Below are 24,320 nucleotides of genomic sequence, written 5' to 3' on the forward strand. Positions count from 1 at the left end.
AGACGTCTCTGTCGCTTGCCATTTCAACACTCCACCCTGCTCTCATGCCCACATGTCCGTCCTTGGCCTGCTGCATTGTTCCAGTGAAGCTCAATGCAAACCGGAGGAACAGCACCTCATCTTCCGACTAGGCACTTTACAGCCTTCTGGTCTGAATACTGAGTTCAACAATTTTAGATCATGAAATCTCTCCTCCATCTCCACCCCCTTTCCGATTTCCCCCCTTTTTTTCCAATAACTTATATAGATTTTTCTTTTCCCACTTATTTCCACTATTTTGAAATGTATTTCCATCCATTGTTTTATCTCTACCTTTCAGCCTTTTTCGATTCCTTCATCCCACCCCACCCCCACTAGGGCTATCTGTACCTTGCTTGTCCTGCTTTCTACCCTTAATTTGCACATTCCTTAGATAATATCACCACCTCAACACCTCTTTGTCCTTTTGTCTGTGACATCTTTTGGTTATCTCCACCTATCACCTATTATCCAGCTCTACTTGTCCCACCCCCCTTAAACCAGCTTATATTTCACCTCTCTTCTATTTTTACTTAGTCCTGTTGAAGGGTCATTCGGACTCGAAACGTTAGCTATGCTCCTCTCCACAGATGCTGCCAGACCTGCTAAGTTTTTCCAGGTATTTTTGTTTTGGATTTCCAGCCTCTGCAGTTTTTTGCTTTTATCTTTGGGTTAATGTGAGTGATGTTTTTGATGTGGTATGCATGGACTTCCAAAAGGTATCTGGCAAAGTGCCAAATAATAGGTTTGCCAGCAGATTTGAAACCCGTGGACTAAAAGGGAGAGTAGCTGCAAGGATACAAAGTTGGCTGAGTGAAAGGAAACAATGAGTAGTGGTGAATGGTTATTTTTTGGACTGGAGGCAGGTATTCAGTGGGGTTGGCCAGTGATGGGTGTTAGGACCCTTGCTTTTCTTGACATGTATTAATGACCTAGACTTGGGTTTAGAGGGCACAATTTCAAAATTTGCAGCAAATTCACATTACTTAGATGTATTGTGAACTTTGTGGAGGATAGCAAGAGACTTAAAGAGGACATAGACTGACTGGCGGAATGGGCAGACATGGGAAAAATGTAATTTCATGCAGAGAAGTGTGAAACCACAAAACAATAGAAAAGTTACAGCGCAGAAAGAGGCCATTCAACCCATGTTTGTGCTGGACAGAAAAAAATGTAAAAGAAACTAGCCGCTTATTTTAATTTCACTTTCCAGCACCCTGCCAGTAGCCTTGTAGCGCTTCAGATGCAAATCCAAGTACCTTTTAAATGAGTTGAGCATTTCAGCCTCAACCACTGATTTAGGCAGTGAATTCCAGACGCCTACCACCCTCTATGTGAAAAAGATTTTCCTCATGTCCCCTCTAATCTTTCTACCAATGGTAGGAAGAACAAGGAAAGGCAATATAAGCTAAAGGGTGCAATTCTAAAAGGGGTGCAGGATCAGAGAGATTTGGGCATATATGTGCACAAATTGATGAAGATGACAGAGCAAGCTGAGAAAGAGGTTACAAAGGTACACTAGATCCTGGGCTTTGTAAATAAAGGCATAAAATAAAAAAGCAAGGAAGTTATGATGAAGCTGTATAAAACACTGGTTCAGCCTCAACTGCAGTATCATGTCCAATTCTGGGCAGCAAAATTTAGGAAGGATGTGAAGTCATCAGAGAGGGTGTAAAGATTTACAAGAATGGTTCCAGGGCTGAGGGACTTCAGTTACATGGATAAATTGGAAAAGCTGGGTTTCTTCTCCTTAGAGAAGAGAGATTGAGAGAAGATTTGATAGAGGTGTTCAAAATCATGAAGGGTCTGGACAGAGTAGATAGGGAGAAACTATTACCATTGGCAAAAGGGTCAAGAACTCGGACACCGATATGAGGCGAATGGCAAATGAAACAATGGTGACATTAGGAGAAACATTTTTACATAGCAAGTGATTAGGATCTGGAATGCACTACCTGAGAGTGTGCTGGAGGCAGATTTAATTATGGCTTTCAAAAGGGATTTGGATAAGTGTCTGAAGAGAAAGATTTGCAGGGCTACAAGGAAAGGGGGAAATGGGACTTGCTGAGTTGCTCTTGCAGCAAGCTGATACAGACACAACTGGCCAAATCTCTTCTTTTTGTGCTGTATTCATTCTATGTTTCGATGATTCTTTGATGATTGATGCACATATTTATCTCTTGCTTCTGTTATGTCAAAAGAGTTTTAAAGGTTTTATTTACCTAACATTCTATGCTGTTAAATATAGCATCAAATCTGATGATCTTCTTGAGTTTTCTGTCCAAAGGCAGGCATGACCTATGGCACAATTTCCACCACTGATAGGGCAAGGAGGCAGGTCCCAGATCCATCCCAGCTGGAACAGGGATCAAACCCTGTGCTGTTGGCACCATTTTGATCCAGCCAACTGAGCCGACCAGCACCCCCTCCCCTGCCCGCCCCCTCCAAGGAGCCCAAGTTGCATGTAGCCTGGAGCTATGGATGGTGTTGGTGGAGGCTCCAATTTCTGGCCTGAACAACACTGATTAATGAAGAAATACAGTACTCCATATAGCTACCTTTGCTTTTATGGTAAAGGATGACAAATGAGCATCTTTCTGTTTTAAATATTAGAAATGTTTTGTGCAGGCACGGTTCATGGTAAAACTATCACTGCTGCTGTGAAGCACAGTTCTGTGCCTCATTATAACAAATACATGGGATGCATTTGAAATTGGTCAATTTTGAAACTACTTAGCATATAATATGCTGAAGGCTTGGAATAAACTTCCTTTCAAAAAAAATGCTTTTAAAGAATCTAGTAATGTAAAAAAGATTATATTATTTTTATTTTAAGTATTTTTAAATTGAGTGTTCATTTAGAAAGCCATTTTCAATTTCAATGAGGAACAATAATATCTGTGATAAACCCCTCCAAGAGTGAATTATTTTTCTCTTTTTCTAGGACTCTTTGCTTTAGTTAATAATGCTGGCATCATAGCCAACATTGGTGATGCAGAAATCATCCCAACAGTTGCTTATAAACGATGCATGGAAGTCAATTTCCTTGGAACAGTCGAAGTTACTAAAACATTTTTACCCCTGATTCGTCAAGTGAAAGGAAGAATTGTAAATATTTCTAGTCCCTCAGGTATGTTTATTTCAGATCTGCAACTAGCTGTGCATGTAACTAAAAGCAAAATACTGCAAAATCTAGAAATCAGAAATAAAAACAGTGCTGGAAATACTCAGCAGGTCTGGCAACATCTGTGGAAAGTGAAGCAGAGTTAACGATTCGAGCTGAATATGACTTTCCTTCACAACTGAAGGAAGGTAGAAATGTGATGGGTTTTATGCTGTTGAAATTGGTTAGGGGAAAGGAAGAACAAAAAGGAAGGTCAGAGATAGGGTTTAGGGTGGGAGAAATTAAATGACAATGATGCCATGGAACAAAAGGCAAAGGGAGTTTTAATTGTTAAAGAAACAAAGCATTTATCCAGAGTGAGTCTGAACGGGGAGGGTGAACAGTCAGTGGTCGTGGTACACGTTGGTACAAGCAACATAGGTTAAAGAAAGGGATGAGGTCCTAAAAGCAGAATACAGGGAGTTAGGAAGTACTTTGTAAAGTAGGACCACAAAGTTAGTGATCCCAGGATTACTACCAATGCCACATGCTAGCCAGAGTAGAAATAGCAGGATATGTCGGATGAATACTTGGCTGAAGAGATGGTGTGAGGGGGAGGGTTTCAGATTCCTGGGACATTGGGACTGGTTTTGGGGGAGGTGGGACCAGTACAAACTGGATAAGTTACACCTGGACAGGAACGGGACTGATGTCCTAGGGGGAATATTTGCTAGAGTGGTTGGGGAGGGTTTAAACTAAAATGGCAGGGGGATGGGGACCTATGCAAGAGGAGGGGGAATCAAGGACAAGAACAAAAAACAGAAAGGGGAATAAGAAAAGTGATAGGCAGAGAAATCAAGGGCAAGAATCAAATAAGGCCTCAGTGAAAAATAGTGGGAACGTGACAAGTAACGTTAAGAAAACAAGCACTAAGTCTTTGTGCCTTAACGCGAGGAGCATTCGCAATAAAGTGGATGAATTAACCACATAAATAGATGTAAACAGGTATGAGATAGTCGGGATTACAGAGACATGGCTGCAGGGTGACCAGGGATGGGAACTGGACATCCAGGGGTATTCAGTAGTTAGGAAGGACAGACAAAAAGGAAAAGGCGTTGGAGTTGCATTGCTGGTTAAAGAGGAAATTAACACAATAGTGAGGAAAGATATTAGCTCTGACAATGTGGAATCTGTATGAATAGAGCGGAGGAACAGGCAAAAAACGTTAGTGGAGGTTGTATATAGACACCCAAACTGTAGTGGTGATGTTGGGAGTGGCATTAAATAGGAAATTAGAAATGCATGCAATAAAGGAACATCTGTAATTATGGGTGACTTTAAGCTGCATATAGATTGGGCAAATCAACTTAGAATTAATACAGTAGAGGAAGAATTCTTGGAGTGTGTATGGGATGGTTTTCTGGACCAATATGTTGAGGAACCAAATAGAGAACAGGCCATCCTAGACTGGGTATTGTGTAATGAGAAAGGAATAATTGGCAATCCAGTTGTGCGAGGCCCCTTGAGCGACCAAAGAATGATAGAATTCTTCATCAAGATGGAGAATGACGTATTTGATTCTGAGACTAGGGCCCTGAATCTTAATAAGGGAAACTACGATGGTATGAGGCGCGAGTTGGCTATGATGGATTGGGAAACGTTACTTAAAGGGATGACAGTGGATAGGCAATGGCAAACGTTCAAAGAGCGCATGGGTGAACTGCAACAATTGTTTATTCCTGTCTGGTGCAAAAGTAAAACAGGAAAGGTAGCCACACCATGGATTACAAGGAAAATTAGAGATAATATTAGATGCAAGGAAGAGGCATACAAATTGGCCAGAAAAAAACAACAGACCTGAGGATTGGGAGCAGTTTAGAATTCAGCAAAGGAGGACCAAGGGATTGATTAAAAAGGGGAAAATAGAATACGAGAGTAAGCTTGCAGGGAACATAAAAACTGACTGTAAAAGTTTCTATAGGTATGTGAAGAGAAAAAGATTGGTGAAAACAAATGTAGGTCCCTTACAGTCAGAAACAGGGGAATATATAATGGGGAACAAAGAAACAGCTGACCAACTAAATACATACTTTGGTTCTGCCTTCACAAAGGAGGACACAAATAACATACCAGAAATGTTGGGGAACACAGGGTTTAGTGAAAGGGAGGAACTGAAAGAAATCAGTATTAGTAGAGAAATGGTGTTGGGGAAATTGATGGATTGATGGGATTGAAGGCTGATAAATCCCCAGGGCCTGATAATTTACATCCCAGAGTACTTAAGGAAGTGGCCCTAGAAATAGTGGATGCGTTGGTGGTCATCTTCCAAGATTCCATAGACTCTGGAACAGTCCCTACAGATTGCTAATGTAACCCCACGACTTAAAACGGGAGGTAGAGAAGAAACAGGGAATTATAGGCCAGTCAGCCTGACGTCAGTAGTGGGGAAAATCCTAGAGTCCATTATAAAAGATTTAATAGCTGAGCACTTGGGAAAACAGTGGCAGAATCGGACAGAGTCAGCATGGATTTATGAAAGGGAAATCATGCTTGATAAATCTACAAGAATTTTTTGAGAATGTAACTAGAGTTGATGAGGAGGAGCCAGTGGATGTGGTTTATTTGGACTTTCAGAAAGCTTTAAACAAAATCCCACAAGAGATTAGCATGTAAAATTAAAGTGCATGGGATTGGGGGTAGTTTATTGAGATGGATAGAAAACTGGTTGGCGGACAGGAAACAGGAATAAATGGGTCTTTTTCTGAATGGCATGCAGTGACTAGTGGGGTACTGCAGGGATCAGTGCTGGGACCCCAGCTATTCACAATATATATTAATGATTTAGATGAGGGAATTAAATGCAAATTTTCAGATGAGACAAAGCTGGGTGGGAGGGTGAGCTGTGAGGAGGATGCAGAGATGCTTCAGTGTGATTTGGACATGCTGAGTGAGTGGGCAAATGCATGGCAGTTGCAGTATAATGTGGATAAATGAGAGGTTATCCACTTTGGTAGCAAAAACAGGAAAGAGGATTGTTATCTGAATGGCTATAAATTGAGAGAGGGAAACATGCAACGAGGGCTGGGTGTCCTTGTACACCAGTTGCTGAAGGTAAACATGCAGGTGCAGCAGGCGGTAAAGAAAGCAAATGGTATGTTGGTCTTCATAGCGAGAGGATTTGAGCACAGGAGCAGGGATGTCTTGCTGCAATTATACAGGGCCTTGGTGAGACCACACCTGGAACATTGTGTGCAGTTTTGACCTCCTTATCTGAGGAAAGATGTTCTTGCTATAAAGGGAGTGCAGCAAAGGTTTACCAGACTGATTCCTGGGATGGTGGGACTGACATATGTAGAGAGATTGAGTCGGTTAGGATTCTATTTGCTGGAGTTCAGAAGAATGAGGGGGGAATCTCATAGAAACCTATAAAATTCTAACAGAACTAGACAGGGTAGATGCAGGAAGGATGTTCCCGACGGTGGGGGAGTCCAGAACCAGGGGTCACAGTCTGAGGATACGGGGTAGACCATTTAGGACTGAGATGAGGAGAAATTTCTTCACCCAGAGAGTGGTGGGTCTGTGGAATTCGCTACCACAGAAAGTTGTTGAGGCCAAAAGATGGAGTTAGATATAGCTCTTGGGGTGAAAGGGATCAAAGGATATGGGGAAAAAGTGGGAGCAGGCTATTGAGTTGGATGATCAACTATGATCATAATGAATGGTGGAGCAGGCCCAAAGGGCCGAATGGCCTACTCCTGCTCCTATTTTCTATGTTTCTGAGTGTCAGAATAATAAACAGCTCTGTCCAAAAGCAAAAACATGAAAAACCGGATTCAGACTGACACATGACAAAAAAAAGACAAAATCAAAATGGGGGGCAGAGTTCATGGCCTGAAATCTGAAATTATTGAACTCAGTGCTGAATTCCGAAGGCTGTAAAGTGCCTAATCAGAAGATGAGGTGCTGTTCCTCCAGCTTTTGTTGAGCTTCACTGCAACACTGCAGCAGGCCAAGGACAGAAATGAGTGGGAGAGCAAGGTGGAGAATTAAAGTGGCAAGCAAGCAGAAGCTCAGGGTGATGCTTATGGACTGAGCGAAGGCAGTCAACAAGCGGTCTCCCAATATGCATTTGGTTGACCCAGTGTAGAGGATACTGCATTGTGAGCAGCAAATACAGTGTACTAAATTGAAAGAAGTACAAATAAATCACTGCTTCACCTGGAAGGACTGTTTGGGGCCTTGGATGGTGAAGAGTGATGATGGAATTGGGCAGGTTTTACACCTCCAGTGATTGCATGGGAAGGTGCCGTGGGAAGGGAACAAGGTGTTGGGGGTGATTGAAGAGTTCACCAGCATGTTGTAGTCGGAACGATCCCTTTGGAATGCTGATAGGGGAGAGGAAAATGCTTTTGGCAGTGGCATCATGCTGGAGGTGGCAGAAATGGTGAAGGATGATTCTTTGAATATGGAGGCTGGTGGGATGGAAAGTGAGTCCAAGGGGAACTCTATTGGAGTTCTTGAAGGAAGGGGAAGCACATGAGTGCAGAAGTACAGGAAATGGTTCGGACAGAATTAAGGGCCCTGTCAACCACAGTGAGGGTTGGGGTTGGGGGGTTGGTGTTGGGGGGGGGGGGCGGTGGTGGGGAGCGGGGAATCCTTGGTTGAGGAAAAAGGAAGGCATATCAGAAACACTGAGTGGCAGGTTGCATCCTCAGAACAAATGCGATGGAGCTGTGTATTTATCAATGTCGGTATTCTGGTGGAATGTTCGAAGTTTCCAGCATATTCCTGGAAAAAACAGTGTGAAAACTCTTGCTGAGATGTAGTGTATAAATTTTGTCTGAATTAATCTCCTGGCTGAGGATATTAAGTAAAAGGGTTGATGCCAAATATATAAGTGCTGCAGGTACTTCTGGAACTAATTGGCAGTTCCAACTAAGTGTGAAAACATCCTCCAGAATGTTGGCTTATTGATGTACATTGTTTTAAGGTGACCATCTTGAATGCTGGATTTACAGATAGAAGGTACAATTTCAAATTCCAATTAACGTTTGTGATGTGGTAAAATTTTTTCCAATGATGACCAGGTCATCTTGGACTGTATTAAAATCCAGTGCTCAGAAGCTGTTTTGGAATAATGTAAAAGTGTTGGACCTTTGCTGTTCTTATGTCAGTGCTTGAAAATTCATTACACTAGTGTTGGGTTTAAAAAAACAAGCCATTGCACATCAGCGTGAAGGTAGCAATGGTGTTATGGAGCCAGATGTTGGAAGCAGAAAACAATAATAATGTAAGAGACAGGCAAATGGAACCATTGAGATTTTATTAAGAAAGATAGATAGAAATTGCACTTCAGGTTGCAGATTTGTAGAAGTGTACTTTCTGTAACAGCTCCCTGAAGCATTTCTAGTAATCAATGTCTGACTTGGCTCAGTATAAAAAAAAAATTAACTCCTATGCACCGAACAATAATGATTATAAACGAGTAGGAGTTGTTTCTGTGGAGCAAGATTAGAAATTCCACTTGTAATTAATTTACAACTATTGGCTCAGATCTTCCAGTCTCCAGATACTTGGAGACTGGATGTACCCCACAAGATGCACAAGTGAACCGTTCAGTGGTCCCAATGCATTGACTCTGTGGGAATTGCCCAGGAAGTTTGAATTTCTCATGGGCAATTCCCATGCTCCCTGGCACCCTTCAAAAAGGTCTCCAATTCTGAGTTAGAGTATGAGACTTCAGATGGTTCTGACTTACTAACCTGAATAATTAGCCAGGAAACGCAGAAAAATTCTAGCCTAACTTCTGGGTAACTATACAACTGAACTGTCCTTGCCAACTCTTCCGGCCCAACCTAATCCAATTCCCACTGCCCCCCGCCTCCACACCCTGACTCCCTCCTGACCCGAGCTACCCCAACTTTAACGTTCGACTCCACCCGCTGCCCCTCCCCCAAGACTACTCCTCCCATCGCTCCAGCTAACCCCCTGACCCGACCTGACCAAACCTCACCACCATATCCAGCCACCACCCTACCTCCTCATCCACCTTACCCTGTTACCTACTTACGTTACCCCCTCACCCACCTTATCCTCTTACTCACTTACCTTCTCTCCATGGCTTTTCAAAGAAACTTTGGAACATTTAGGCCAGGACTTCCTCGCCTGCTCGCCGACACGTGGGGTGAGGTCCGGCAGAACTCCCAACGTTACCGCGCTCCATTTAAATTTTCAAGTAGGCGGGGGCGCAGCAGAATTAGCTGTGCATCTGCCAACCTGTCAATGGCCAATTGAGGCTATTGATAAAGTAATTAAAGGACCTGCCCATCCAACCTTAAGGTAGTGGGCAGGCCAGGAGCCCGGCGGGCATTAGAAAAAGTGTGAAACCTCATCCACAGACGGGATGAGGTTTCATGTAGGTTTTAAAAAATGTAATTAAACTGTATTTAAAAGTGATGGACATGTCCCAACTCATGTGACAGTATCATGTCAGGAAAAACTTTTGTTCTGTTTGTCACATTTTTTACTGTAGAGTCGATCTCCGAGGCAGCACTTAGCCTCAGGGAGATCTGTGCACTCTTCATGCGCATGCGTGAAAGAGCGCACTCTCGGCTCAGGGAAATCACCCCCACCCCGCGCATAGGGAGTGCATAGCACTTCCGTGCAGATGTCACGCTGGGCGGGCCTTAATTGGCATTCCCACGTAAAATGGCAGCATGCCCACTATCGGGGGCACCAATCGGAGGCGTACCTCCACATGTCCGCTCTTAAACTTACCCCCTGACAGGGGGAAAATTCTGCCCTTAAAACCTTTACTTATCAGAATCTTCCAAGATTGAGGCCAATGTGTTCTTTTCTCATGTGAAAGCTAGAATTATTTAGGATCTGTAATGTTTACTCAATCCAGGTGTGGAAGCGAGTGAAATATTGACATTTTAAACATTATTTTTCAAATAAATAATTGACATTTTTTAACTATCTTTCCCCTTTAAAATTGCGCAGCACCACATTAATAAAAATTAAGTTTGTACTGACGACAACGATAAGAGGAATGTAATAGAATGATATATACAAAACATCATTATCAACATGTGACAAAAAGGAAGCATTTTGTCTGCAACTTGGATTCCTTCCGGCTGGTCACAGCATTCAACATTGATCTTGGTTATTGCTAACTATTTCTGCAATTTGCAGAGAATATTCATGACAGTCTGATACGTGCATAGTATTAATTTATTGAGCAACTTATTCCTGTTGGCAATTGCCTGTTCAGTGGAGTCAAGGAACTGTAAGTTCTTATCTAGATAGGCAGTATGGCAGACGTTGATGAGAAGATGGCCTTTCTGCTTTGAACGATCAAGCTTTGCTGGCACTCTAACAGAGTGCAGAAGTGAAATGGAACATAATTTGAGACACTATTTACAATACTGCAATCTCAACGTACAGGAAGCAAGAGTGAAAAAATGCTGACTGGTTTGGGACTAATGTTGCTCTAATGGAACCTATCACTGAAGCCAAGTGATCTGCCCTCATTAATTACAAGGAAGATCTGGGCAAGAAGACTCTGTGTTCAATAAGAGCTGATTGAAGTCCAACAGACTGCTAGGTGCAGCGCCAATGACTACTGGTTACACAGATGTTACACAGGGTTAACCATCGAGGTGCAAACCATTGTCTCACAAGATGGAAGGCTGCCAAAGAAGCTTGTGTGTGTGGGAGACTGTGTTGATTAATATGTTAATGGCAATTAGTTCATTCTGTTATGCCATTGACGTCATTCTGTCCAGCAGCATCCATGGTAGGAATATAGGGACAGGATTAGGCCATTCAGTTCCTCTAGCCTGTCAGGAAAATATAATAATTTTCATAATGTTATTGAAATTTATTGCAAAGTAGAGTAATATTGTGATCTGTGTCTATGGGTCTGTGTGTGTGAGAGACTTAATTGAATTAAAGGCAGCTAGTCTGAAGGATTTGATGTATCAGAAGGTAAGCTAGGTTTGAAATGCTAAGTAGGGAAACATGGGTGAAATTTTACAATGTGAGGCATAAAGGGAACATTTGCATTTTTAAATAAATCAGACTAGCGTGAATTCAAAAGAAGGGGTGAAATGTTTCACCTAGCTTGGGGAAGTTAAACAGTGTATTTATTTTCCCAAAGATTACTGGTAAAATTGGTACGATGATGGATGTTTATTATTATAGAGGTAAAGTCCAAAGACATGGTGAAATAATGGGAATTTGCATTCAAAGGGGAAAAAAGGAGATGATGTGTGCAAGGAAGAAGGAATTCTAAGATCTAACAAGTGTGAAAAGCCTCTAGCCTCTAAGCCTCAAACTGCTGTCTGCAAGAACTAAAGTTAAGAAAACTCATTTTGAATTCGACTGTTCAGCGTATTGTGTGTTACTTTGCCTGGGTCTTTTAAAATCTGTTTTTACTGTTGCCTTAACGGAGGTGTAACTCAGAGTTAGATTAACTAGGGGAGTTAGGAGTTTTCTTAGTAATTTGTAAGCCTATGTATGTGCTTAAAATCATTTTTTTTCCATTTAATAAAGGTTTGATTTGGTTTTGCAAGAAACCTATAAGACTCAGTGGTCTTATTACTACTGAATTCAAGCCACACATCTCTCAAAATATACAAATTGCAAAACAGTTGTGGCAGTTGTTTCAAGTTTCCCTTTGGGATTTGAGCAGCTTGGCATTTACCATCTACCTGCCGTAACAAGCACTGTATACTTAAGCTTAGCTCTCTCTTTCCTGATGCTCCATTTGTGCAGCTTCTATTTGCAGCTAGTGTCAGGACAAGCAGTCATAGCAACTTCCTTCCAAGAGTGCAGTTTCCCTTTAAGACAGACAGGCTGCCTTTAAGAGGAACAGATGATCAATGCATGCAGCTGGGCCATCTGCTGTGTGCTTAGCCAACGAGCAGTGTGGGACCAGCTCAGCCCATTGCTACAGTCATTTAAATGAGGAGGCAGCAAGAAGTTTAAGAGCTGTCAGCCTCAATGGAAATAGATAGACCATGAATCACAGCCCCATGACAGAAAACAGGCCTTCACAAGTCTTTAGCTCCAAGAGTTCTAACTATAAATAAAACATAAATTCAACATGATGATTTTCTCTGATTCTAAAATGGACTGTAAAAGCTTCTCTACGTATGTAAAAAGGAAGCATTTGGCTAATTCAAATATGGGTTCATTATATGCAGTGTCAGGAGAATTCATAATAGGGAATAGAGAAATGGCAGAGAAGCTAAATGATTACTTTGTGTCTGTTTTCTCTGAGGAAGATAAGGAAATCTCCCAGAATTAGAGATCCAAGGGACTAGGGAAAATGAGGAGTTGAAGGAAATTATTATAAGTAAGAAGGTTGTATTGGAGAAATTAATGGGACTGAAGGTTGATAAGTCCCCGGACCTGATATTCTGCACCCCAGAGTATTGAAAGAGGTTGCTATAGAGATAGTGGATGCATTGGTGATCATTTTCCAAAATTCTATAGATTGTGGAATGGTTCCTGAAGACTGGAAGGCAGCAAATGTCACCCCGCTATTTAAGAAGGGAGGGAGAGAGAAAATAGTGAACTACAGACCTGTTAATCTTACATCAGTACTAGGGAAAATGCTAGAATCTATTATAAAGGATGTGATAAATGGATACTTGGATAATCATGATCTAATTGGGCCTTGTCAACATGGAATTGCAAATGGGAAATCATGTTTGAAGAACTTGTTGGAGTTTTTTGAGGATGTTACTAACAAAATTGATAAAGGAGAGTCGATGGACGTAGTATACTTGGATCTTCAGAAGGCTTTTGATAAAGTCCCCCACAGGAGGTTGATTAGCAAAATAAAAGCACATGGGACAGGAGGCAATATAGTGGCATGGATTAAGGATTGGCTAACAGGCAAGAAAACAGAGGGCAGAATTTTTCTGTTAGTGTGTGGGGGCAGGCCCCACATGTCCACGTGTGAAATGACGTGTGGAGACGTCGGGCGAGTGTCCCAACGTCACTGAACACCATCGTGATATTTCGTTGGGTAGGCGCACGATGATGTCTGATGCACACCTGCCATTAATTGACAGGCCACTTAAGCCCCTTGACTCACCAATCGATGCCAATTTTCTGGCGCCCATGCAATCTTTGGGTTGGCGCACCAACGTAATGGGCAGGCGGATAGGACACATTTCTATAAACCTCATCCACAGGTGGGATAAGAGGGTTCACTGGGGTTGTAAGTGTGCTCTGTCAAGTATTTATTTTTCAAAGTTATTGAAACTTGCCTGTGTGATCTGCAATACTTCAAAATGCACGCCAGCTGCTTTGTCTGGACTCTTAACCTTCAGGTCAGCACTCTGCAATGAGGAATCTTTTCTGGGGCTGCAGGTTTCAGGAAGCCTTCCCTTAGCCTGGGAATGGGAGCTCAACTGTCCACTGGAGGGAGATCCTCTGAGGAGGAAGGGAGGGCTGGGGGGGTGAGGCCAGGAGTGCACATTCAGCCTCCAGGGGAGCCACCTTTGGGAGTACAGGTGCAGGCACAAGGGGCGCAGGGCGAAGAGGTAGACTAAGGCAGAAGGGGCTGCAGAACACGCCACTATCCTGCTGCCAGGGTATACAAGCAGCGAAGCAGCTACCTCAATATGTCAGAGGTGCAGTGCCGAAGGAGGCCCCATCTCTCAAGGGAGACAGTCAACTATATTAGTCAGATGATAGGCCCTGAGATCTCCACGAACTGTTTGGGTGGACACCCTGTGCCAGTGGCTCTGAAGGTCACAGCTGCCCTCAACTTCTACGCCTCTGGCTCCTTCCAGGGGTCAGTGGGTGATCTTAGTGGTGTCTCCCAATCAGCTGTCCACACTTGTGGGAAACAGGTGACCGATGCTCTGTTCAGGTGTGCATTGACCTTCATCCACTCCCTTTGGAACCAGGCAAGCCAGACACAGTGAGCCAGAGGCTTCGCGACGATTGCTGGCTTCCCCCGTGTCCAGGGTGCAATAGACTATACACATGTGGCCATCAAGGAGCCAGTGAGTGAGCCCGGTGCCTTCGTTGACAGGAAGGGCTTCCACTCCATGAGCGTGCAGATAGTGTGTGATCACAGGATGCTGACTCTACAGGTCTGTGCAAGGTACCCAGGCAGCTCCCACCACGCTTACATATGCAGACACTCCAGCCTGGCTGGATGGATGGCTGCTAAGTGATAAGGTCTATCCCCTCAGAAGGTGGATCATGACGCCTCTCCACCATCCAAGAACAGAAGCTGAGCAGTGGTACAATAGGAGCCAAGGTGGAGAGAGACATCAGTCTTCTCAAGATGCCTGGACCACTCAGGGGGTGCACTCCAATACTCCCAAGATCACATGTCGGTGATAGTGGTTGCATGCTGCGCTCTCCACAATCTTGCGCTGGAAACGGGGGACGTAGTGGACGATGAAGATGTCGATGCAGTGGCTGCGGCTGCACACGATGAGTCCAGCAGTGAGTCCAAGGATGAGCAGGCACAGGGAAATGCTGAGGGGGTAGACACTGACCCGGGCATACTGCAGGGAGGCAGGGACACCTGGGAGGCTTTAATCCAATGAACTTTCAGCTAGCACACCACAGATGGACCTTCAGGACAAGCCTGGACTGTAGGCTCCATACTCGATACCTAAGTGCCAAATCTGCCAGGTTAGGAACGGTAACTAAGGGCCTTGTTAATAAAGCTGAATGTCCAACAAAGCACTCTACATTTTTAGAAACCATCCACATGCAGAAGAAAGGAGGCACCCTCAGCCATGATGACATATCTGAATTTAATATATCAAGCAAACAAACTTATGCAAAAAAAAAGACAATAGTGTTACAAATCAGAACAAGATCATAAGGACTTCATCTCGGGCCAACACAAAAGCACCAGTGAAAAACCCATGGTGTGTCTAAGGTGCCTTATGTTTTCATTTCCAGGCACTGCGTTTTGGTGCTGCCCCCTCACTGGGAGTGGCTACTGAGACAGCTGCTGACTCTGCTGTCCTGTTGGCCTCGATGACCTTGGCGGTCGTCCTCTGGCCCGTGGAGTCTGTGCTGGCCCCGCCTGGCATGGAGCTGCCAGTTCCACAGCTGGCATCTCCCCAGTTGTCGCAGCCTCACCGGATGCAACAGTCACTGGGAGAGGGGTGGAGGAGCTGCCACCCTCATCCGGAGTGCTCTGAGAGGAGCCCACAGAGACGCCAGGCAGCTGCTGCGCTGACCTGAGGTCGCTTCGGACCTCCCTGCTCACCGTGGATGGATGGGCATTGAGCTGGGAAACTTGGTGCCCAGACCATCTCCTACACTGGCACTGACCAGCTGAGGTCAATGCCGATGTGAGGGCTTGCTGGTCAAAGCGCATCCCCAGAAAGCCCTGATGGGTCTCTTGGAGGAGCCTCTCCATGAGAGTTGCCACTCTCTCCATGGAGGATGCATGGCGCTCAGACATGTGGCTTATTGCTTCGGTGAGCATCTGCAGAGACTCCTCCACCATGGAGACTAAGCCAAGCATAGCCTCATGTATCTCCGCCAGATGCTCCCACACACCTGCCACTGCTGTGTTCTGGACAACTCCAGAGGCACATCATCAGTCACCGCATGAGCATGTGCCTGGCCCCCTGCAGTCCTCTGACTGCTGGCGCTATGGGCACTCTCTGTCTCTGTCAGCTTCTCCAGTGACTGTGAAGCGCCCTCACCACTGCCCCGGGACACCAGTTGATGTTCTAACTCCCACCGAAGTGCTAATACCTGCGCTGGTGCCTGCGTAGCAGAGATGGTGTGACACTGGTGAAACTTCAGGCCACTCAGGTGTGAGAGAGGGCCTCTACTGCTCCGATGATGCTGAAAGGAAGAACAAGGACAGTGGATCAGTTAACGTGGAGACAATGACAGAGTGCATCCCTGACCTCCAGATCATTACGCGCTCATCCTTCCATAAGCAATGGTCAAGCCAAGTTGCAAAATTAAATCAATTAACATTCAGCACTGCTATAGCTGTTGGGAGAACAATGGTGACCTGACTGCTGGGCATACATACCTGCCTGTGGCACCTCAGCCTCACCAACACCAGTGGACTTGGGCGCATGGTGCCTCTACAAATCCAGGGCCTCCTGCTCAAGCCGGCTAAGAATGGCGATCTGCGCCTGGCCGCCACCAATCGTCACATACTCTGCTGTGTTATGAGCATTCTTCTCCTGAAAATGAGAGACAAGCAATGGTTAGTGCAAATTGCACATGGACTCGCTTTGCGCACGGCCCACCCCAACCAGAGTGGGACATATCAGGGCTCCAGTGCTTCCTCACCCTGCTGCTGCTGAGCACTCACACTAAGATGCTAGGCCTGGGGGTCGACGGGTGCGGTGGGGGGGCAGCAGGGGGATAAGCCTACCTGCTGTATTAAATGACCAGTGCCAACATGGTACTCACCCTGCCAGAGCGCAACAAGTTGTTGAAGCACTTGCGACACTGGATCCGGGTGCACTGCACCACGTCGCGGGAGCTCACCACCTCCGCCACCTCCTCACAGTCATGTGGGGGTGGCCTCCTCCTCCCGTCCTGGGGTGCAAGCACCTCCCTCCATGTTGCCACTTCCTTGAGGAGGGCAGCAAGGCAATCATCCGAAAAACGAGGGGCACACTGGCCCTCCGCCCTACCCTCTGGCCTGGCCAGCCCCGAAGATCAACCCTCCAGACTTGATAACCTCTGTTGCCCCTCTGCTGGCCCTTCGCCCAGCCATTGCGAGCAGCATACCAAGGCTGCCAGGCCTTAATTTATACAGGCCGTCGGGTCGTCATTGGACCTGGCGGCCTGAGCGCTTCTGCTGCCACCTGCCCACTCCCGCAATGCGTGGGAGTTGTGAAGTACGCTAGGTGGGCCTTAATTGGCCCCCCCTGCATAAAATGTCAGCGTGGACATGATCATGAGTGGCGATCGGGTCCGCACCTGCCCACACCTGCTCCCACTCCGCTCTGCCGCCCCGCCAACCTAAAAATTCAGCCCAGAGAGTAGGAATAAACAGGTCATTCTCACTATGGCAGGCTGTGACTAGTGGGGTACCATAAGGATCAGTACTTTGGCCCCAGCTGTTTACAATCTGTATCAATGATTTGTATGTAGGGACCAAATGTAATATTTCCAAGTTTGTGGATGATACAAAGTTAGGTGGGAATGTGTGTTGTGAGGAAGATATAAAGCGGCTACAGGAGGATTTAGACAGTCTTAGCAAGTGGGCAAGAACATGGCATATGGAATATAATATGGAAAAATGTGGGGTTATCCACTTTGGTAGAAGGAACAGATGTGCAGAGTATTTCCTAAATGGTAAAGAGATTAGAAAGTGTAGATGTACAAAGGGACCTGAGTGTCCTTGTCCATAAATCACTGACAGCTAACATGCAGGTGCAGCAGGCAATTAGGAAGGCTAATGGAATGTTAGCCTTTATTGCAAGAGGATTTGAGTACAGGGGTAGTGAAATCTTGCTTCAATTGTATTAGAAGCTTGGTTAGACTGCACCTGGAGTACCGTGCGCAGTTTCAGTCCCCTTACCTCAAAGGATATTATCACCATAGAGGGAGTGCAACGAAGATTCACCAGACTTGCACTGGGGATGGTGGGACTGTCTTATAAAGGGAGATTGGGGAAACTGGCCATGTGTTCTCTGGAGTTTTGAAGAATGAGAGGTGATCTCATTGAAACCTACAAAATACTTAAAGGAATAGGCAGGATAGATGCAGGTAAGATGCTTCCTGTGGTTAGGGAGTCTGGAACCAGGGGACACAATTTCAAAATAAGGGCGAAGCCACATAGGATTGAGATGAGGAGAAATTTCTTTACTCAGAGGGTTGTGAATCTTTGGAATTCTCTGCCCCAGAGGGCAGTGGAAGCTCAGCCATTGAGTATGTTTAAGGTAGAGATTGATAGATTTCTGATTAACAATAATGTAAAGGATTATGGGGATAGTGAGGGTAAAAGGCATTGTAGTGTTCGATCAGCCATGATCGTATTGAACAGCAGAGCACGCTCGATAAGCTAAATGGCCTTCTCCCGTTCCTATGTTCCTAACAGAGGAGAAATAAAACTAATAAAACTGTAGATGAGACAACTTCATTTTAAACTGCAATCTATCAAAGCTTAATACTGAAGAATAGTAAAAAGAGATTATATTTGATTATGTTTCAACAAATAATGGGAGTTCTTAGTATGCATACCCACAGTCACAGAAGAGAGATAAGAAATAATGATGTTCAAATCTCAAACTGTTCTCCCCTCCCTTCCAGCAAAAACAAAATGTGTGTGACCAGAAGTTGTACAATTCAGCACGTTGAAGGACAGAGTTTAAGGTAAAGTGCTGGAGACAGAGAATGTCTACTCAGGTTGTTGCTGTTGTTTTTAGTTGCTAATTGCTATGTAGTTGCAAATAATCAAATTCCTCATGTCCTGAATGAGCTAATAGTTTATTCGTTGTGAAGTGTAGAAGTCTGTATGTTTAGTGATTCCTAGTAGATACACGTTGAAACTTTTCAATTAAAACCCGCAATTATAAATGTCAAGAATATAGTGTTCTATTTTTCCAAGACTCAGCAGTCTTTCTGTGGCTTAGTTCTAAACCTCAGTCCTGACAGATGGCTAAGGGACTCTGGCACCATATGCTGCCAAACCATCTGTCTGAAAACCCAATATAACAAGGGCACAGGTGCTGTCTTATACCCTTTCCAACACAGAAACTTCTAAATACTTTCAAACAGGTCATTAAATCACAAGTTGATACTGCTGTTCCAATTTATATACGAGGTCTGCAAGATCTTTTGAGTGATTCTGAATCTCTGTTTCCAAGAAGTCTTTTAGCTGAAGCCTTATTAAATGCTGCTTGCAACACTAGAAATAGTACTGCAAACTTCTTTTATGAGAAGGAGGATCGCATCTAACCCTCATAAAATCCTTCATAAGGAAAGAATTGGCAGCCTGTGGTAACTTCTATTGTTGCCTGTCTCTTCTGCCAGTGCTTTGGTTTGGTTAGCTTTGGTGATGTGTGGAGAAAGAGATACAGGATGATGTGTTTTGACCTTCATACCAAGACACTAAGATCAGTTGCTGATTATAGTACTCAAATAAATTCATACCTTGGTGAATGAAAGACTCCTCACACATCCTTCCTGTTAAAGGAGAGTTTCTAAAGAAAAATGATGAGCTTCTTAAAAAAAATTGATACAAGCAATTAATAAATCATTTACTATTCCTGCAGATTGAGTTCCACTCGTAATCATGGATCTTTTGGAATTGTGTAGTATCAGAAGCTTTCCTGAATTTCATCTTTCACTTCATTCAAGGATCTAGTTTAGACCGGGAGTAGAAAACTCTAAGTTGTTTTTTAAGTACTAGTCAAACTTTACAGAGTTCTGAGGGAACTCCTGTTTATTTTCTTGTACCTTTTAGAATCCAGGAAACTGGAAGCTTGAGGAAAAATGGTTCATCCCTGTGTATTTTAAAAATGAAAGTGGAGATGTACATCAGGTTCCCTCAGAAAATGTTATTTATCAGAAAGTGGCTGTCCTAGCAGAGCTTGGTGTAAGCCATTGTGAGGGATATAATGCACTTCCACTGGAAGTGATAACATTCTGAATGCAAAGATAGTCAAAGTTGCATGGTTGATGTTTTTGAGGCATGCTCTGTTACACTAACTGTTGATTGCTAGACTTGTGGATGTTGGAAGATGCCTTTGGAACATGGGTTAAGGAAATTCTGGACAATGTAGAATCACTGCTGCCCTAACAAGAGAAGCCAACTCCTCAACTGGCAAGTAACCGGACCTCGTCAAAATAAGTTTTCCTTAATGTTCAATGGTGCTCTTACATGCTTGTGTCTAAGCAACTTAAATAGGTAAAAAGTGAGAGCAAAACAAATTAACATAGCCCTTCTGGAACATTTGCCATCTGCAATGACTATCAATCACTTCTTTACCCTTTTTTGATTTACCAGTAGGGAAAGATTTCAGTGACCATTGAAGATACAAGGAGGAAAATTTTCAACTTGCCAAATTGGCTGTGTGCCAATAGCCTGCTTTTGAAAGATTGGCATCTGAAAGATGCATTCAAGCAAGGTTCAACACAGAGCTGGGTGAATGGTAATCGAGTGGATCAGAGACACAGTGAAGGCTGAGAATTTGGTGATAGTAGGAATTCACTGGTAGTTATTAAGTAAGTAGCCATCAAATTGGAATTTAGCTTGGTTTTGTAACTGGTAACTTAAAAGAAACTACAAGGTCAGGTGCAGTTAGCAGTTAACAGATAATCATTTGTAAGTGATTGATTAGATATTTCCAAAATCACCTAGATTCAGGGAATGTTCCATTAGATTGGAAAATAGTGAATGTAACTCCTTTATTCAAAAAGGGAGGGAGACAGAAAGCAGGAAACTATAGGCCAGTTAGCTTAACATCTGTCATAGGGAAAATGTTAGAAGCTATTATTAAAGACATTCTAGCAGGGCCCTTGGAAAATTTCAAGGTAATCAAGCAGAATCAACATGGTTTTACGAAAGGAAAATCATGTTTAAACAATTTATTGGAATACTTTGCTGTAATATATGCTGTAGATGTACTGGACTTACGTTTCCAGAAGGCATTTGATAAGGTGCCATATCAAAGGTTATTGCAAAAAATAAAAATTCATGGTATATGTAACATATTGGTATGGATAGAAGATTGGCTGGCTAACAGGAAGCAGAGGATAGGCATAAATGGGTATTTTTTCTGGTTGGCAAGATGTAACGAGTGGTATGCACAGGGATCAGTGCTGGGGCCTCAACGTTTACAATTTATATGAATGACTTGGATGAAGGGATTGAAGGTTTGGTTGCTAAATTTGCTGATGACACTAAGATGTGAAGAGGAGGCTACGAAGGGATATAGATAGGTTAAGTGAGTGGGCAAAGACCTGGCAAATGGAGTATAATGTGAGAAAATGTAAAATTGTGAATTTTGGCAGGAAAAATAAGAAGCATATTATGACAGACTGCAGAGCTGTGAGATGCAGAGGGATCTGGGTGTCCTAGTGCATGAATTGCAAAAGGCTAGTATGCAGGTATAGCAAGTAATTAGGAAAGCTAATAGAATGTTATCATTTATTGTGAGGGGAATTGAATACATAAGTTGGGAGGTTATATTTCAGTTATATAGGGCATTGGTGAGACCACATCTAGAGTATTGTGTACAGTATTGGTCTCCTTATTTAAGGAAGGATGTAAATGTATTGGAAGCAATTCAGAGAAGGCTCACTGGACCAATACCTGGAAAGGGTGTGTTGTCTTATGCGGAAAGGCTGGACAGGTTAGCCTTGTATCCTCTGGAGTTTAGAAGAGTAAGAGGTGACTTGATTGAAACATAACTGTGGGGTCTTGGCAGGGTGGATGTAGAAAGAATGTTTCTTCTTGTGGGAGAATCTAAAACTAGGGGACACCATTTAAAAATAACCGGTTACTCATTTAAGACAGAGATGCGGAGAATTTTTTTTTGAGAGGGTCACGAGTCTTTGGGACCCTGCTTCTGCCACCTTTTGAGGAACAGAGCCTTTGAATATTTTTAAAGCAGAGGTAAATAGATTCTTGATTAACAAGAGGGTGAAAGGTTATCAGGGGTAGGTGGGAATGTGGAGTTGATGTTAAAATCAGATCAGCCATGATCTTATTGATTGGCAGAGCAGGCTGGAAAGGCCGAGTGGTCCACTTCTGCTCCTGCATATTAAATGGTAAAATTTTAAAGGGATACAAGAAGAGAGGGACCTGCACACTGTGCACAAATCTTTGAAGGTGGAAGTACAGCTTAACAGTTGATAAACTATATGGAGTCCTGGGCTTTGTAAATATAGCATAAAAGGGAAGAAGTGGTGCCAAATCTATATTTTAAAAAAACTAGTTCACCCGAGCTGGAGTACTGTTCAATTCTGGGCATCACACTCTGGAAGAATACAAAGGCATCCTTTAGAGAGGGTGCAAAAGAGATTTACTAGAATGGCTCCAGGGATATAAGGGACTTAGTTATATGGAGAGACTGGAGAAGTGGGGTTGCTCTCCTTAGAGCAGTTTGAATGGAGATTTGATGGAAATGTTTAAAAGCATGAACAGGTTTTGCAGTTCCAATAGTGTTTGCTGCTATTGAGGGCTGCAACGGCACCACAACTTCTGACAATTGCATCTGTGCCACAAACTGGATTTGCTGTGTGCCTCAGTGGGCTCCAGAGGGACTTACATTGATGATCCTGCTGAGCCGCTCCCTTTTATGCTATATTTACAAAGCCCAGGACTCCATATAGTTTATCAACTGTTAAGCTGTACCTCCACCTTCAAAGATTTGTGCACAGTGTGCAGGTCCCTCTCTTCTTGTATCCCTTTAAAATTTTACCATTTAATATGCAGGAGCAGAAGTGGACCACTCGGCCTTTCGAGCCTGCTCTGCCAATCAATAAGATCATGGCTGAACTGATTTTAACATCAACTCCACATTCTCACCTACCCCTGATAACCTTTCTCCCCCTTGTTAATCAAGAATCTATCTACCTCTGCTTTAAAAATATTCAAAGAATCTGTTCCTCAAAAGGTGGCAGAAGCAGGGTCCCAAAGACTCGTGACCCTCTCAAAAAAAATTCTCCGCTTGGTAAAGCGTAGGCACCTGTAATCCAGTGTTTGGTCTGATTGCCCACAAGTTACTCTGATTTTTGTTCCAGTTTATTCAGAGCGGATATCAGCAGGTGCAGAGCCTGCTCAGGCACACATCCCCATTCGTAAACACCACTGAAAGGAACATGCTACTTCAGTTTAACTTTTATTTGGCACATTCCCTTGAATCTCGCTTTTCAAAATGTAAATGTAAGACTTTAAAAATCCTTCAAAACAAAACAGAAGGGTGCAACATTTGGCTATGAAGGAGAGAGACTGATGAATAAAACCAAAAAACGGGGTTGGGGGGAGGGGGGGTTTCGCTAATGTTTGGGAGTGGAAGATATGAGGAATATGGGCATACTTTGGAAATCTTTACTGAGAGATGCTGCCTTTAGGTCTGGATAAAGGTGCATTTGGAACAATCCCTACCTTGAATTTTCATGGCGAAATGCAACATTTACGAATCAGCATCAAAAACGCCAAAGCCATTGTGATTGATGCTTTACTTCCCTGTCACTGGAAAGCTGAGAAAAATTGCTGACTGGATGGCAAAGTGCTGGACATCAATGCAGTTGTATTTATTGAAATTTCACAGTTGTGTTGTGGTTTCTCAGCAACCAAATACTTGAAACATATAATGCAAATTATGAAATGGTACTTCAGTATAACTAGAACTGGCCAGGAAATTAAAGCACTGTCTCATTATTATAGGTTAACATAGTTTCCAAACAACTTGCCTGTTGCTTAGCAATAATTCTGTTGTTTGACTTTACCAAAGAAGTTATTGTTGCCCTATTTCAATTCAATCTGTTCTAGTCGGATCGCTGTAATTTGTTAAGAACCTTATGTTAAATTGTGATAATTAACCATCTGTTCAAAATCCAACCATTCATCTCATCTATTTTCGCATTGAGGTGTTGAAGTCTGCCAGCTGTAGTTGCAGCAGTGTTTCTTTTTAAAATGAATTGCTTTTAGAACCATCAGTAAATGCCCCACTGCAACAGCTGGTGCTATAGAATAATCAACTTAAACATCTTTCTTTACCTATCTTATGATGCCTTGGGTAAATGAGTTTGTTGGCCAACCAAACTCTAACTGCATGCCATCCTATGTTCTCCTCAATTGCTGCTTGCAATCAAGACTGATGTAAGAATAAACAATGATGGTTTATTGAGACATAGGGCAGAGCACCAGATCATACGTGCTCACTCAGAAACCTCCAGAACGAGACTTACATTTCCCAGTTGCCCGTGCTGTACAGTGATTCATCAGTGCTGTCACATGATCAGTACACTTGCGTTTTCTTAAACGGACCTCACTTTACCACATATCTATAAATCAACATTTCAAACTTCAAAAATACAGGCCTGTGTAATCACATTGCAAAATTCAGAGAACATTTTCTGTAATGAGTTAAATTGCATTGTTACAAGTATCACTCTTCTCTGCGCCATTGGAAAATTGTTTAAAAGTACTTAAAATAAGTTTGAAAGAGTGTTCAAATGTATTTAAAACCATAATAAAATACTCATGGGGCGT

At 43.3% G+C, this 24,320-nt stretch overlaps 1 protein-coding gene across 2 annotated transcripts in view; it reads left to right on the forward strand.

The window, feature by feature from the left end:
* The window catches only part of LOC121280331 (17-beta-hydroxysteroid dehydrogenase type 2-like), an 80,987-nt gene that overhangs the window by 25,999 nt on the left and 30,668 nt on the right, over positions 1-24,320 (forward strand). The window contains exon 3 of one of the 2 annotated variants that reach the window (XM_041192215.1): positions 2,963-3,148. The exons of the other annotated variant lie outside the window; for it this stretch is intronic. Within the exon in view, the coding sequence (XP_041048149.1) occupies positions 2,963-3,148 (186 nt within the window). The remainder of the gene's footprint in view (positions 1-2,962; positions 3,149-24,320) is intronic. 2 annotated transcript variants of the gene reach the window in all.

The sequence above is a fragment of the Carcharodon carcharias genome, chromosome 7, assembly GCF_017639515.1.
Source record: "Carcharodon carcharias isolate sCarCar2 chromosome 7, sCarCar2.pri, whole genome shotgun sequence".
NCBI lineage: Eukaryota > Metazoa > Chordata > Chondrichthyes > Lamniformes > Lamnidae > Carcharodon > Carcharodon carcharias.